Below are 15,261 nucleotides of genomic sequence, written 5' to 3' on the forward strand. Positions count from 1 at the left end.
TATGACTAAAAAACTTTAATAAGTACGAAGATTTGCAAACAAGACATTTCTAACGTGCCACTAGATTATGGAGTAGTATTAATTATACTGTAAAAATATATAATACAAATTATATTTCTTTAGATTTGGGCCCGGGTAGCCCGATGGAACTAGTTTTGTATATGGAGGGAAAAGATCCCAAAGAAAAAGCATAATAACTCGTAGAATCAACGGCCAGAAAGTGCACCATTTGTCCATTTAAGTTGAGGGCTAGACACAGGCATACTCTTTACTGCCCTAAAATTCGAACCAAAATTTCTCTGTAAAGTTCCAAGTGGTAGCCGCATGGGTAGCTCTTCTAATGGCGTCGCCCCCAAGGTTGACAAGGGCGTCGATTATGCCAACTATTTTTGCACCTATGCCTTTCTTTACCACCAAAAAGAGATGCTTTCTGATCGTGTTCGTATGGATGCTTACTATAACGCTATTTTCGAAAACAAACATCATTTTATCGGAAAGGTAAATAATCCTATGTTTTATATCTATATGCGGATCTACTTCTGTATATGGACCGGTATCCTTATTTCAAGTTGCGAAGGTAGCCAATATGACACCTTGCTATGTAGTTTCTTTGCAAACTCAACCTTTTGAGTTTTTCGGAAAATTGTTTGTTTGATGCTGTTTTTGCAAAAACAGGTAGTAGCTTTTTTCTTGAAATTTCTCAAACTCTCAAAAAGCTTCTCATTCTTTTTTGTGCAAAACTTGAAATAGACGCCACCTAATGATATGAGGTGGTAAGTGCTTAGTTTATTGAGCAACTATTTTGGTGAAAGACTTCTTGGTACGGAGAAAAATGGTTTCCACTCACTTATTTTTGAGTGTTTGGTTAGTAACTTGATTCTCAAAATGCTAAAATTGATAATAATGTCACCAAATTTGATAGTGTTTTGATGAAATTTTTGAGTATTAAAGATTGATAATAATATCTAAGGAGTAGTTGGTGCAAGTGATATGGAGGAAGATTTGAGATGTTGTAAAGAAAAATGACTCCCATCCATAAGCGGGGGAAGTCACTTTTTCCATTTTGGTTTGAAGATGTTTTCCAGCAACTAAAAACCAGAAAATGAGACTTCTCTTTGGAAAATATATTTTCCAGAGAAGTACTCTCCGTCACACCAAACACACGATAAACACCCTAAGAAGATAAACAAGATGAAAATAACCTGTGTTGCATGGACTATCCAAAATGCTGCCGCACCCGTGTGGATCCTCCAAAAATGCACTACATTTGCAAATCCGACGCGCACCCGGTGACATTTCGGAGAGTCCGAGCCACATAGAAAATAACTTCTTTAGTGATATGATATTTGAAGCTACACCTTCATCTACCAAGAAGAGGGTTAAATTGGGTACCCTTCATCTTGACTGCCATGGTGGCGATAGCTATATGAATATATTTGACTGGAGAAGTTAAGTGGTTGGTGGTTGTAAATCTATTGGCCTATCTGCTTACCCAACTTCTTACATTTTGCATATCCACTGTGAAGGGGAATAGAATGAAATGGTGTAGGATCATCTCTGCACCTCCCAGCCTCACTGTCTTGGTCCCTTGCGGTTTACTTCTGTAGTTTGCTTCTACAAAAAATCTGCATTGGGTGTTTTTTGAGAAGATAGTCGGTTAATCTTACGTGATGATAGCACAAACTCATTCAATAGTAAACCAAGAAACTTTACTGTATGATATTATCAGACAAGTTATGTTTAGGATAGGTCTTGGCTTTAGTTGAAAGATGGTTTTGGGTTCATTGTTTTACAACATTAGTTGATAATCTTGTCTCTTCCTGGGGTTCCAGATGATTATCTGAGGTTACTCTGGTGGATAAGGCAAATACTGAAAGCCTCGGGTAGAGTTTGTCCATTCACCGGCTTTTAGCTGTGAATACTGAGACATTAGTAAAGTGCGAAAATTTATATTTTGTGCTTCATATAACTGACACTAGTTGTGTGAGGCCTCTTTTTTGTCTCACAATTTTGTGGGCATACCAGGTTAGATAAGATAAGGAATGTTGATATTTGGGAAAAGCTGGGAGTGGCACCCATGGAGGACAAGATGAGGGAAGATAGGTTGAGATAGTACGGGCATATGAAGAGGAGGTGAATAGATGCCCCAGTGAAGAGGTGTGAGAGGTTGGCAATAGGGGAGGGGGGGCTGAAGAGAGACAGAGGTAGGCCTAAGAAGTATTGGGCAGAGGTGATTAGGCATGACATGGTGCTACTTCAGCTTACTGAGGACATGACCCTTGATAGGAGGGCATGAAGGTTGAGAATTAGGATAGAAGGGTAGTGGTTAAGCAGGCATGTCTCCTTTTCATGCCGGTTTCATTAGTATTAGTCTTGTATTTTCATTTCTTTGTATCCGCATATTTCTTCTACTTTATGTCGTTTCTTTCGCTTCGATTATTATATCACCTTTGCTTGCTATGGTTACTACTTGCTGTTTCTGTTTCTTTTTAGTTTTTTTCTCTGGGATCTATCGGAAACAACATCTGTACCTTCGGAAGGTAGGGCTAAGGTCTGCGTACATTCTACCCTCCCTAGACCCCACTTTGTGAGATTGTACTGGGTTTGTTGTTATAGTGATATGGGATGCATAGAATGTAGAGTTATGATGTGATAATATCCTAATAAAAATAGGTTGTGATTTATGAAATTCAACTTTTTCCTGTTCATATGATATTTGACTGAACCATCTTATGTCAAGTAACCGAAGAAGTTGTTCCTTCCATGTACTTACTAATACTTGTTGGGAAAACATTTTGAGACGATTTTTATATGCACATGAACTTAAGAAAGTCGTTGGTTGCTTTTTCTTTTATATGCACGCCCATCTTGAGCCATGGATGAGGTACTAAGTTGATCGAGTACTCAGACAAAAAAGCTGTACTTCTGATTAGACAAACATTTAAATTATAAGCTTCACATAAATTGCTCTTCTTGAACTCTTAATTGAATGGTTGCTCTGGCTGGATTGCTGCTAGTAATATCTTCACTAAGATGTTCAGTTGTATATTGGGATTAATTTAGATGGAAATTTTTGTAGGCTGTTCTGGATGTAGGGACAGGGAGTGGCATATTGGCAATATGGTCAGCACAAGCAGGTGCAAGGAAGGTCTATGCAGTCGAAGCCACCAAGATGGCAGAACATGCACGTCAACTTGTTAAAACAAATGGCCTTGAGCATGTTGTTGAAGTGATTGAGGGGTCAATGGAAGATATTACTCTGCCCGAGAAGGGTTAGTCTTTTATTTTCTTATTAATCCTTGCAATATATATATGTATATATATATATATATATATATACACATATACATATATGTATATATATATATATATATATAGATGAATATATACATACATATATACATATATGTATATATATATATGTATGTATGTATATATATTGGTCTCGACTCTATTATTCCCATTGCTTAGCTTTCACGTCTCCTCTGACCATCTAATGAAATATGAATAACCCTTCATCATCTCTTAATAACCACCGTCTCTGATTCTGATTGTGTAAATCGGTGGTGTGCAGTTGATGTAATCATTTCAGAATGGATGGGATACTTCCTTCTACGTGAATCAATGTTTGACTCAGTTATCTGTGCTCGTGAACGCTGGCTTAACCCAAATGGAGTCATGTAAGATTTATTGCCTGTATTACCAATATATGTTTTACTTTCATCTCTCAAACTTTAGCTTTTCATAGTTTTTGCTTGTCTAATAACCTCTGTATCTCACCAGTTTTAAATGTACTGATACTTTGGTATACTTTGAGTGTGTATGCACTTCTTATCTGGTTGACTCATCTGACCAGCTTTTCAGAGATACTGTAGTGGGTTCAAGTTACATTTACCAGCCCCATCCTTTTATGTAGATAAACTACCGTCAGACTTCTTTAAAACAACCTCTATAATAACACTTCACTATAACGGTCAAGTTTTCCTTGGAACTAATTTTTTATGTTATATTATAATATATTTTCTCTATAATAGCACTTCGCCGGAATAGTCGAAAACTATTGGAACAAACGAGGCTGTTTTAGAGAGGTTTGATTGTATATTCGTATATTTTGTTCAAACCTTCATATTTACATGCTTACCCAAGTGTTGTGATATTAATAGCTTTTCCACGATTAAATTAGTGATTCATTTCATCAAAACTACGATTCTGGACTTCTGCATCCTTCACATTTACTTCCCTATCTTCTAGAATAATTATTTTTCTTGACGTGTTTATGTGGATACTTTACATCCCACTTTGTTTTTTCCTTTTCTGTTGATAATGGTGTCCGGGCCACCTCGAGCGCATCTCGACTAATTGCACCAGATACCTATATCTCCCACTAGCACAAGTATCGGTTAACTTTTCCCACCGATGATTAGGCAGATTGGAAGAAATTACTTAGTGTTTTTTGCTTCCACTGGGATTTGAACCTGAGACCTCATGTTTCTCCTCCCACTTCATTGGCCACTAAGCCACACCCTTGGGTGCTTACTGTAGATCCCACTTTTATATGATATTGTATTAGAATAGATTACTTTTTATGATATATACTTAGCATTTGATTTGATTTGATTTAAAGAGCATATTAATGTGGACATGCTCAACTATGCACCAATGTGGTTAGGGCTAGCTAAAATTGGGGGGGGGGGTAGGGAGGGGGGGTTCCATATTCCAATCCTACCTTAAATTTACCTGCTGCTATCCATAATTTTGAGTAATGAAAAGTTCACATGAAATAAAAGCTTTCTTTGATTATACAACAACAACAATCTAGTGAGTTCCCACAAATGGGATCTGGGGAGAGTAATGTGTACGCAGACCTTACCCCTACCCTGGAGGGCATAAAAGCTGGTTCCGATAGACCTTCAGCTAAAGACAAGGTTAAAAGAATCAGTGGCAACAGGTGGTAACAACAAGGTATTAAGAAAACTAAAACGAAAGAATACAATCAAACACTAAATAGTACCATCAATCGAAGAATAAAGAGATACCATGCTAACACCACTGCTACCGATCTGAGAAAGAAAACAGACACGCGCGGGTGCCTACCATATTCTGCCTAATCACCTCTCCCCAATACTTTTTTGGCCTAACTCTACCCCTCATACCCACCAAGGTCAACCTCTCACAGCTCCTAACTGGGGCATCTGTGCTTCTCCTGTTAACATGCCCAAACCATCTCAGCCGCGCCTTCCGCATCTTATCCTCCACGGGGGCTACTCCTACCTTTTCTCAAATAATTTCATTCCTAATCTTATCTAACCTGGTATGCCTGCATATCCATCTCAACATCGTCATTTCAGCTACTTTCATTTTCTGAACATGAGAGTTCTTGACTGGCCAACACTTCGCCCCATACAATAATGTCCGTCTACCCACCACTTTGTAGAATATACCTTTCAGTTTTAGTAGCACATTCTTATCACACAAGACTCCGGAAGCAAGCCTCCATTTCATCCACCCTGCTCCTATACGATATGCGACATCTTCATCAATCTCCCCATTTCCCTTTATTATAAACCCAAGGTACTTGAAATTATCTCTCTTGGGGATGACTTGAGCCTCCAGTCTCACATCCATGTCCGCTACCTAGGTTACATTGCTGAACTTACACTCCAAGTATTATGTCTTGGTCGTGCTCAACTTGAAACCTTTAAACTCAAGGGTCTAACGCCAAACCTCCAGCCTCTCATTTACACTACCTCGTGTCTCGTCAATCAAAACTATGTTATCTGCAAATAACATACACCATGGCACCTCCACTTGAATGTGACACGTCAATGCGGTGAGGTGAGGTGATATCGTTGAGTATCCCCTGAGGGCTAGTGAATACCTTTTTTCATTTTCTTATGCGGTATTCCTTTTGTTTTACCTATATTAATTTCGACATTCTTAGATTTTTTGCAGAAATACAGGGTAAGGGTGCGTACGATAGACCCTTGTGGTCCGGCCCTTCCCCGGACCTCCGCATAGCTGGAGCTTATTGCACCGGGATGCCTTTTTTTTTAATAGATTTTTTCATGAAATTACAGTAGATAATATCTCTTCATGATTTTTTCATATTTTAAATTATCTAATACTTAATTAAAATGTATACTAAACTCCGATCTTTTTTCCATCAAATTAACCTCTTACAAAAACCTTCAACCATCAAATTTTATTTATCCCTAATGAAGCCATTTCGAAAACCCCTTGGGACTTGGGTCTAATGGTAAGAACGCAACACGTAATCTGTTTGTGAGACGCATGTCACTATTTCAAACTCGGCCGCATAAAAAACCTAGTATTGAAGTGGAGAAAGGTAGAGGAGTTGGCCCATTACACACCGAGTTTCGAACCATGAGCTACTAGTCTAGGGATTTCTTGGTCATCAATAAAAGAAAAAGGAAAACAACCGCTTCAAAAAAATGAAAAGGTTTGGAGTCCAAGCATCAATTCATCTAAGTTTCAATCTTAACTTGTGCAACAAGTTTTAAAAAAATTTCAAAATAAAATTACATATTTAAAAACATTATAAAAGAGTAGTAAGTCACAATTTTATGTTATTAAAATATTAATTATAAAATTGCAATCAATGAACATAGTTTGGTTTCCCAAATAGTGATGATGTCGTAAAATGAAATAGAGGGGTGTATTAAATATCCTTACCTAAAATCAATTTTAATGGGTGAATTTTGCTCACAAGCTCATTTTACACTTGGATGGTTTAAATGGAATTACTATATGCTTTTCTAGTACTCTCAAGATTTATTGATATCGTTTTAGATTATCATCATAAAAAAGGATTATCATCATAAAAAAAGATTAACTTGAGAAGAGATTATACCCAGGAGGCATTTAAATAACTCAAAAAGGATCAAAGTGGAATTATGCATTTATCATCATCCTACCATTTTTGATTGAGTATTTTCCAAGCAATACTTGAACATAAGAATTATCTTGAGAAACAAGCAGTTATCAACTCACTGAGGAACTAATGATGACTGCATAAATATTTGAAGTAAGAAGATATGAGAAATTGCAAATGCTAATCCAGAGTACCATTAGCATTCGAAAAGTAACTAAAGAAGGCTCAATACAACATAGCAACACAAGCTTGTGAAAATGATGGTGATCATGGTGGCAGTGGTAGTGAAGGGGGAGGAGGTGCTGATGGAATAAGAAGTGGAGGAGAGTCGGTAAAATGAGTTGGGGCGGTGAGGCGGCATACCATGTGGTGTCCACCTCACAAAAAAATGTCAGTGTCATTGTGGGATTGAGTGTTTATCTGGGATTGAGGAGGGGTATATTTAAACCACTTGGGTAATGTCGGGAGTATTTTTGGACCAAAAGTATAATGGAGGGCAAAATTGTTCCTTTTCACATAGTAGAGGGGAAAATTTAACCCTTTTCCCTTAAAAAAATGCTTGTAGAGTAATTCACAAAATGACATTTTTTCTTTTAGAATTTTTAAATTGTTATATCTGCTGCTGCTGTTTTAGTAGTTTATATTAAGCATGAGTTCTTTCTGCATGTGGGTTCTTTGCTTCAAGAAGCTTTGCTTTTCAGGTAATACAAGCCATGCCCAAATGTGGGTTGCTGCTATTTTAATAGTTTATATCTAAGCATGAATTCTTTCTGCATGTCGGTCCTTTGTTTTAAGAAGCTTTGCTTTTCCAGGTACCCAAGCCATGCTCGAATATGGGTTGCACCTATCCACTCTGGATTAGTGGATCAAAAGAAGATTGATTATGATAGAGCCATGGATGATTGGTACCATTTTGTCAATGAGACTCAAACTTTTTATGGTGTGGATATGAGCAGTCTGTCTAAGCCTTTTACAGAGGAACAGAGAAAATACTATCTAGAGGTTGGTGTTATTTCCTTTTCGAAAAATAGAAACTGTTAGGTCGATTATACCATATACCAATTATGGTTTATATATTATCTTTCTTGTGGTGTTTGCTTTACTTCTGAAATAAAACTAAACTCAGCTTGTTTTTCCTTTCATTGGAAAAACATCCAGTTCAATATATAAGCTACTGTTATGCCAGCCTACTTGTTTTATTGTGTTTATCAGTTTAGGCATGCATATGTTTTCCACATTCTTGAGGTTTGTTTGACTGCTTTTACAGGTGTAGCTGTGCAGTAGTAACTAGAAACCTTAAAAGAGAAGAACAATTGGTACATTAGTTTCTGTTGATTATCTTTTCCATACTCAACTTTCCTTTGTTTGTTTTGGATAACCGTGGTGTTCGGGTCAGCTTGGGCGCACCTCGACTAATTCCACGGGATACCTGCCACCTCCCCTACAGCAACAGGTACCAGGTAACTAGATCCACCAAGGCTTGGATAGATGAGAAGAAATAACCTAGTGTATTTTGTTTCCGCTGGGGTTTGAACCTGAGATCTCATGGTTCTCCACCCACTTCAATGACCACTAGGCTACACTTTTTTTAATGTAGCTTCTTAGTGAAATTCAAATACACACCTTTGTTACGTTGTGGGAAAGTGTATTGGATGAGTATATTCAAACATGGGAATTCATTAGGGACCTTGAACAGATTGAGGCGAATGGAGATGACTCGAGATACAGCTTCTTCTATGTGAATGCCAAGCTAAAAATGGTGGTTTATCTTTACGGATTGGTCACTGACATGGAAGAAGTCAACATTTTTTGTCAAAAATTTGATTGGCTTCAATAGCCTTCTTGCTAGTTTTTAATGTATCATGAGAAGTTATTACATCATTTCACCTCTCCGTCTTTTTCTATTGATGGATTTCTCGTTTTTTGGCTCCTTGAACTTCTCAAAGACCATACTAATGTTTTGTGTAGACGTCATTGTGGAACAACCTTCATCCAAATCAAGTAATTGGAAAACCTGCTGTCATAATGGAGATTGATTGTTTAACATCAAGTGTGAATGACATACTCAGTCTTCAGGCAAACATCTCATCATCCATTACTGCAGAAAACTCACGATTCTGTGGGTTTGGAGGATGGTTTGATGTCCATTTTCGAGTAAGTTGTCCTTACTGTGTCTTTTCTGTGTTATAGTGAGTACAAATTAGTATTATTTTAATCTCACTTTGGTTTGTTACCTCAGGGACGTAAGGAAAGTCCAGCTAAACATGAGATTGAGTTGACGACAGCTCCTAGTGAAGACTTCGGAACACACTGGGGGCAGCAGGTATGTGTATTCTACTGTATGATCTCTCTCTGCAATTTGAATGGTTTAGTTTAATGGATATTCAGTAGCATATGATCTTAAACCAATAAGGAAACAATAGTCTTTTCCTCCATTGAAACATTACTAGGCTACTTCACTTGTATAATGTTGCTGTATGTAATGAATAAGGAAATGCTGTTTTCTCATGTTTGATGATTATGATCGCTCTTCAATGCATATAAATAATGACTGGTACAGTGATTCCCATCCATATTCTTGCTTTTCTATGTGATGAAGTTGGCAGCCATTGCTTCATCTTTTGTCTGAAGTTAAATTGTCTATCCCATTTGTAACTTAAGAATGATGAAGTTCAGCAATTTATTAATATGCATCTCAAAATTTTTCATCGGATGTGTCGGACACTAGTTACATACATACATGACTATGCCTCACACCCAGCAATTAGTTTGGGTTGGATATATGAATACTGTGTATCCATTCCTCTCTGTAAGTTAATCTACCTAAATATTTGTATTAACTTGGCCGAGTTCTCGGAGCTTGTCTAAAGCCATAGTTTACTTTATTGCTTCCAAAATTCTCTCTAAATGTTTTCCTGGTTTTCATGTGCCTGATCTTTGTATTGACAGGTGTTCTTGTTACATCCATCCATACGTGTTAGCCAAGGGGATGAAATGACAATTAATTTCTCAATGTATCGCTCTAAAGAAAACCATCGGTTGTTGGAAGTTGAGTTTGGCTGTGAGCTTAGACAATCTTCTGGGAAGTCACTTCCATCATTCAGCAAAAAGTTTCACATAGAATGAGGAACACGGCATACTTTTTCAGAGGTACAGTATATATATTACACTCTTGAACATTCAGTGTTAAAACCGCCTCGGTGTTATGATTGAACTGGCACCTTTCATCTGATATTGTAGATTGTCCTCTCTTTACTGCAATTTTTGCCAACTTCTTCAATGCTTGGCAATTTCTCCTTCTGGGCTTATACGTAGCGTTTGTCTCTATATGCTGCTTTTTTAAAAACATCTGTCTTTACAGCTTTGTACTCTCCTCCTGATTTATATTTCACTTTTATCTTGTTTCCTACTTTCGCACTACGTATCCTACTTTTATCACCATTTGGAGTAACTAGATTTCAATGTGCAGTGTCATGTCTAAAGGCCAATGGGAGGAACGCAAGTGGCATCCAAGAGTCCCTGAGAAAGAAATTCAGCCATTTCTGCAGCTAACTTATGCTGTTGTACTCTGATATAGAGCATGAAAATGAGAGTATTTGGCAAGTTCCAAGATTTTAGAGCTTCCTTTACCTTTGTTGATTTCTCAACTTGTCTTGCCCTAGACTCTTGTACCCTCCTCCAACAAATTTGCCTCTTAAATTCTTTTGCATCGTTGTTCATTTTTGGTTCGGGCCTGGAGACAAGGAGGTTTTCCTGGGAGTTTAGGGGTTTTCGAGCGCTTTGTTAAGTATGCAGAAATCACTCGTCCCCCACAGTTTGTGCGGGAAATATTGTATCTAAAGCCGGAATTACTGCTATGTATTCTCATCAATGTACTCTTGTGAAGGTGTTAGTGCTATCTTTTCTAGCCACTTCAATTTAGAATATCAATCTTATGAAGTCAAAGACTGGAGATGAGATAAATGTCCATTTCCATTTGCTATCTTAACCGTTTCAGCTCTAGTAGTTTGGTTTGGGCGAAAGAATCCTATGGATCTCTTTAGTTACATTTAAGTCGATTATCTTGACCATTCACCATTTCCCTCTCAAGGGGCAGCACATAAGCAAATAAGTAACAGATTTAGCTCTATCCAAAATAATGACCTGTTTTGGCCTAAATGGCCTTTTAAATTTCAGTTGTATCATTCTTGTTACGAAGTAACTAAACCCCCTCCTTTGCTTCTCCACCCGGTGATTTTATTCGAGTTTAAGGTCCAACTAGCGACAATAATTTGATTTCCTACTAATGAATGTTAATAGAAAAAATGACACAGAGAGCCCCTTTTAAAGACTTAATGATCAAAATGCTTCCCTTATGAAAAAGGACAAAATATGTCCATTTTGAGGATTATAAGACCAGGCTGCCCCCTCCTTTCTATGCCTAGGCTTCACCAAAGGTCCTTCTCCTACTTTTTCTTTGTTTTTTTTGTTTTGCACATTTTTTGTCTTTTTTATTTTTTCCCCGTATTTTGTTGTTATTTTTTTCACTTTATTTTTTATTCTTTCTAATAAAATTTTGCACTCTTAATCATTTTTTTTTTGTAGTTATTTTCTATTTTTATTTTTTTATTCTTTCTAGTAGTAATTCCTTACTCCTTTTTACTTTATTTTTTATCTTAATATTTTATTTGTTGGTGTTTTTTTATTTTTCTTAATTTTATTCTTTCACTAAAATCTCTCTGTCCAAAATATTTTGTCACTTTTTTTTTCTTTTTCATTATTAATTTTCATCTTAATGTTTTTAGCCAAAAATTATTATCACTTTCTTTCACTTTTGTTTTTATTTATTTATTTAAATAAATAATTGAGTCTTAAAATTTGTATTGGGATATTTTCTACACAATCAGTAATCGATTATGATTATCGAGAGTTACCATGTTACTCCTTTTGATTCTTTTAATTTTTTATTTAATATTTCTACTTATATTTTTTATAATTTACAGCTTTATAAGAAATTTTAGAATTTATTTTTTAAAGTAAAATATATTCGTTCAAAACATCTGTCACTTTTTCCCCTTATAATAGTTATTTTTTATCTTAGTTTTTTCTATTATTTTTTCAGTAAAATTTATTCGTTAAAATTTTTATCACTTTATTCCACTTTTATTTTTTACTTTTGCTCTTTCTAGATAAATAACCTAGTCCTAAAATTAATTTTGTAAAAAGTACTTTCTATACAATCATTAATCGATTATAGTTAATGATAGTTACAATGTCAATCTTTTTGATTTTTTTTTTTATGTGTAGATGGTTTTTTTTTTTTTTTTTTTGTGTGGCAATTTTAATAGAAATTAAGGCTTTTTTTAAAATAATAAATTTATCACTCTTTTTAACCTTTTTTTGTTCTTTCTAGTTAAATCGGTGAATCCTAAAATTTGATATACTATGCTAATTTGGTATACCAATATGTACTATACTAAGAATATTAAGAGTACCATGATTCAACCGTTCTCATGGTATATCGATATGTAGTATACCAAGAATATTGGATATATCATTTAACGTACTCTAACAAAGTATACTATAAATTAACACTAATCATGGTATACCAATTTATGGTATACCAAGTATATTTGATATACTATTTAACATACTCAAATAAGGTATACCATGTACCAAGAATATTAAAAATATTATTTAACATACTCAAATAAATTATACCACGATTCAATAGTAATTATGTTATACTAAAAAGTAATATACCAAGAATACTGGGAATACCATGATTGTTGAATCATGGTATACTAATGCATAGTATACCAAGAATATTAGGAATACTATTTAATGTTCTCAGATAAAGTATATCATAATTCAACAATAATCATGGTATACTGCACATTACACTAAGAATATTTGAATACCAATTAACATACACAAATAAAGTATACCACAATTCAACAGTAGTTATGGTATACTATGTAGTATACTACAATTCAACAGTAATCATGGCATACTATGTAGTATACCGAGAATATTGAGAAGACCATTTAATATATCAATAATTACAGTATAACACGATTCAGTAGTAATCATGGTATACTATTTGGTATATATTATGTAATAGTACACTAGCATAACAATATACTGTACAAAAGTATACTATACACTATACTTATATTTGAACATCACAATTTTTTTTAAAATTACAATAATATTCTGATATACTACTACTAAATTTATAATAATATATTCTATATATCATTAGATATAACAATAATCATAGTATCTAGCACGCGTGTCAAAAGGTTTAAGAAATTTAGGCATAGAATCACATCACACGTGTTGACTTTATTCTATTTGATAAATGACTAAAAATATACATTTTCTAGTATAGTTTCACATCATTTAGTATGTGATTTGTGGGAAATCACATGCTTATAAATGTGAAGTATACTCATTACGTGTTTATCATGTGTAGGAGTGAATTTGGATGGAAGTTGGCAAGAATTAGATGAGTTGATGCAATAAGATAGAGATGCAAAAGCGTGCCACAATTGGTGCAGTGCATGAAGGTAGGCGCGAAATGGCTTAGGAAATAAACGAAAAAAAATAGCTAAGTATGGAGGTTGGCACTGGACCTGGCACGCGAAAGAACAAAGAAGAAGAAGAAATAACTGGGAGCGTGCTAGAAGTCGCGCGTTGTACCAACTCTAGCACGCAACTCAGCGTGTCCTTTTCGAATTAAGGGAGATCAAGGACGCCCCACATCAACCCTATTCGGTCTAAATACAATTTCAAGCAGTTTTTGAAGGGTCACACAATACTTTGGGAGGCAAGAACACACAAGGAGCAAGGGGGAGAATTCTTCTACGAGTTTTTCACCTTCTTCTTCATATTTTTATTGTTGGTTATGACTTTTTATATTTTAATATCATGAGTAGCTAAACTCATCATCTAGGGTTGATGGAACTAATTGTTCGATGAATTTTTTATTGCGTATTGATATAATTGAGCAGTTTTTACTCTCTAATTGTTTAACTATGTGCTTCTTGTAGTTAATTAAAGGACCATTGATTAATCGTGTCTAGATATCTCATGTTGCTTGAGAGAGAACTCTTGATTAGATTATTGTTGAATAACGCCACTTTCGAGTAAGTTAAGTGATTAATTACTTGGATTTAAAAGCGGGATTAGAGATAACAAAGCTTTGGCGTGAACTTTATGAGTTGTACAAATTGCCAGCTAGAGTAATTCGAGAGAATACCTCTAGTAAATTATTGCAATTAATCAAGAGATAATTGTGATAAACAAGAACTCATCATCTTTAGAGAGTGGTGCGGCGAGATTATAGCTAACGTGTTAGGAATTAATCTGGTAATTGGGAAAATCATAAACCCTAGAACTTTTTATCCTTGATTCAACCTCATTCTTGCTAGTTGATAGTTTTATTGTCATTTTTTCTTAGTTAAGTAACTTTTGTTAATTCGCAAATCAAATCTTGAACTCTGAAAATTGTCTGAGCTTATCATTAGTGATACTGAAAAGTTGTAGCAAATAGGTTTAGTTTCCTATGGGATTCGACTCCGGACTCTTAAAACGGATTATTTTTGCAGCGATCGCTTAGTTCTTTTTGTAAGGCATAGTTGGGTGTGATCAAATTTTGGCGCCGTTGTCGGGGAACTAACGGTGTTATTCACTACAACTTGAAAGAATTGCTAGGATTTTTAGTTTAGATCAATTTTCCGTGGTGCTAAAACTATTTCCATTGAAATTCTTACGTTTGAATTATTCTGTGCCTTAGGTGCATGCCTAGAAGCTCCTTGAGAACTGGTGAACTATTTGAAGGTCTCTCAGATCCCAAGAAAGCATTCAGGACATTGAATCGGGCTAACAAGAAGCTCAAACAGCTAAAACAGAACGAACAAATCGAAATTGAAATGTGTGACATCGAGAACGTCAACGGGAACAATAGAAATAATCAAGTTGACCCAAACATCAGAGTGGTAGCACCCCTGGTGCCAGAGGCTGCTCTATATGATTGGGCGCAACCAACCGCTAACAATCTAGCAACTACAATTACAGTACCTCCGATACAAGCGAAAACTTTTCAAATTACAAACAACATGCTGCACTTGCTGTAAAACAAAGGGTTGTTCTCGGGGTCTTACATCGAAGACCCATAACAACATCTGAAGAATTTTCTATCAATTTGTGTCACTCAAAGACAACCGAATGTGATACCCGAAGTAATCAGATTATTACTGTTTCCATTCTCAGTGACTGGGGAGGCTCAAACTTAGCTTAATTCGCTCCCAATAAACTCTATTTCTACTTGGGAGGAACTAGCCAAGCAGTTCTTAAACAAGTTCTATCCACCCAACAAGACTGCA

General features: G+C 35.6%; 1 protein-coding gene and 1 non-coding gene across 2 annotated transcripts; both read left to right on the forward strand.

The window, feature by feature from the left end:
* The first annotated feature begins 253 nt into the window (after nucleotides 1–253).
* On the forward strand, nucleotides 254–10,837 carry LOC104090585 (protein arginine N-methyltransferase PRMT10). Its single transcript, XM_009595718.4, has 8 exons — nucleotides 254–498; nucleotides 3,080–3,272; nucleotides 3,575–3,680; nucleotides 7,705–7,894; nucleotides 8,861–9,046; nucleotides 9,132–9,215; nucleotides 9,842–10,042; nucleotides 10,362–10,837. Exons 1-7 carry the CDS (start codon nucleotides 325–327, stop codon nucleotides 10,016–10,018), a joined length of 1,110 nt encoding a protein of 369 aa, XP_009594013.1. The 5' UTR covers nucleotides 254–324; the 3' UTR covers nucleotides 10,019–10,042; nucleotides 10,362–10,837.
* On the forward strand, nucleotides 1,414–1,508 carry LOC117275343 (small nucleolar RNA snoR109). Its single transcript, XR_004505507.1, has one exon. It is a non-coding gene; the product is annotated as a small nucleolar RNA snoR109 (small nucleolar RNA).
* Nucleotides 10,838–15,261: the final 4,424 nt, after the last annotated feature.

This window comes from Nicotiana tomentosiformis, chromosome 5 (genome assembly GCF_000390325.3).
Source record: "Nicotiana tomentosiformis chromosome 5, ASM39032v3, whole genome shotgun sequence".
Taxonomy (NCBI): Eukaryota; Viridiplantae; Streptophyta; class Magnoliopsida; order Solanales; family Solanaceae; genus Nicotiana; species Nicotiana tomentosiformis.

Coding starts and splice junctions, on each gene's coding strand:
- LOC104090585 (XM_009595718.4), top strand. CDS start 325: ATGGGTAGCTCTTCTAATGGCGTCGCCCCCAAGGTTGACAAGGGCGTC. Junction 9,047..9,131: donor GGTTTGATGTCCATTTTCGA/GTAAGTTGTCCT, acceptor TTGTTACCTCAG/GGACGTAAGGAAAGTCCAGC. Junction 9,216..9,841: donor GAACACACTGGGGGCAGCAG/GTATGTGTATTC, acceptor TTGTATTGACAG/GTGTTCTTGTTACATCCATC.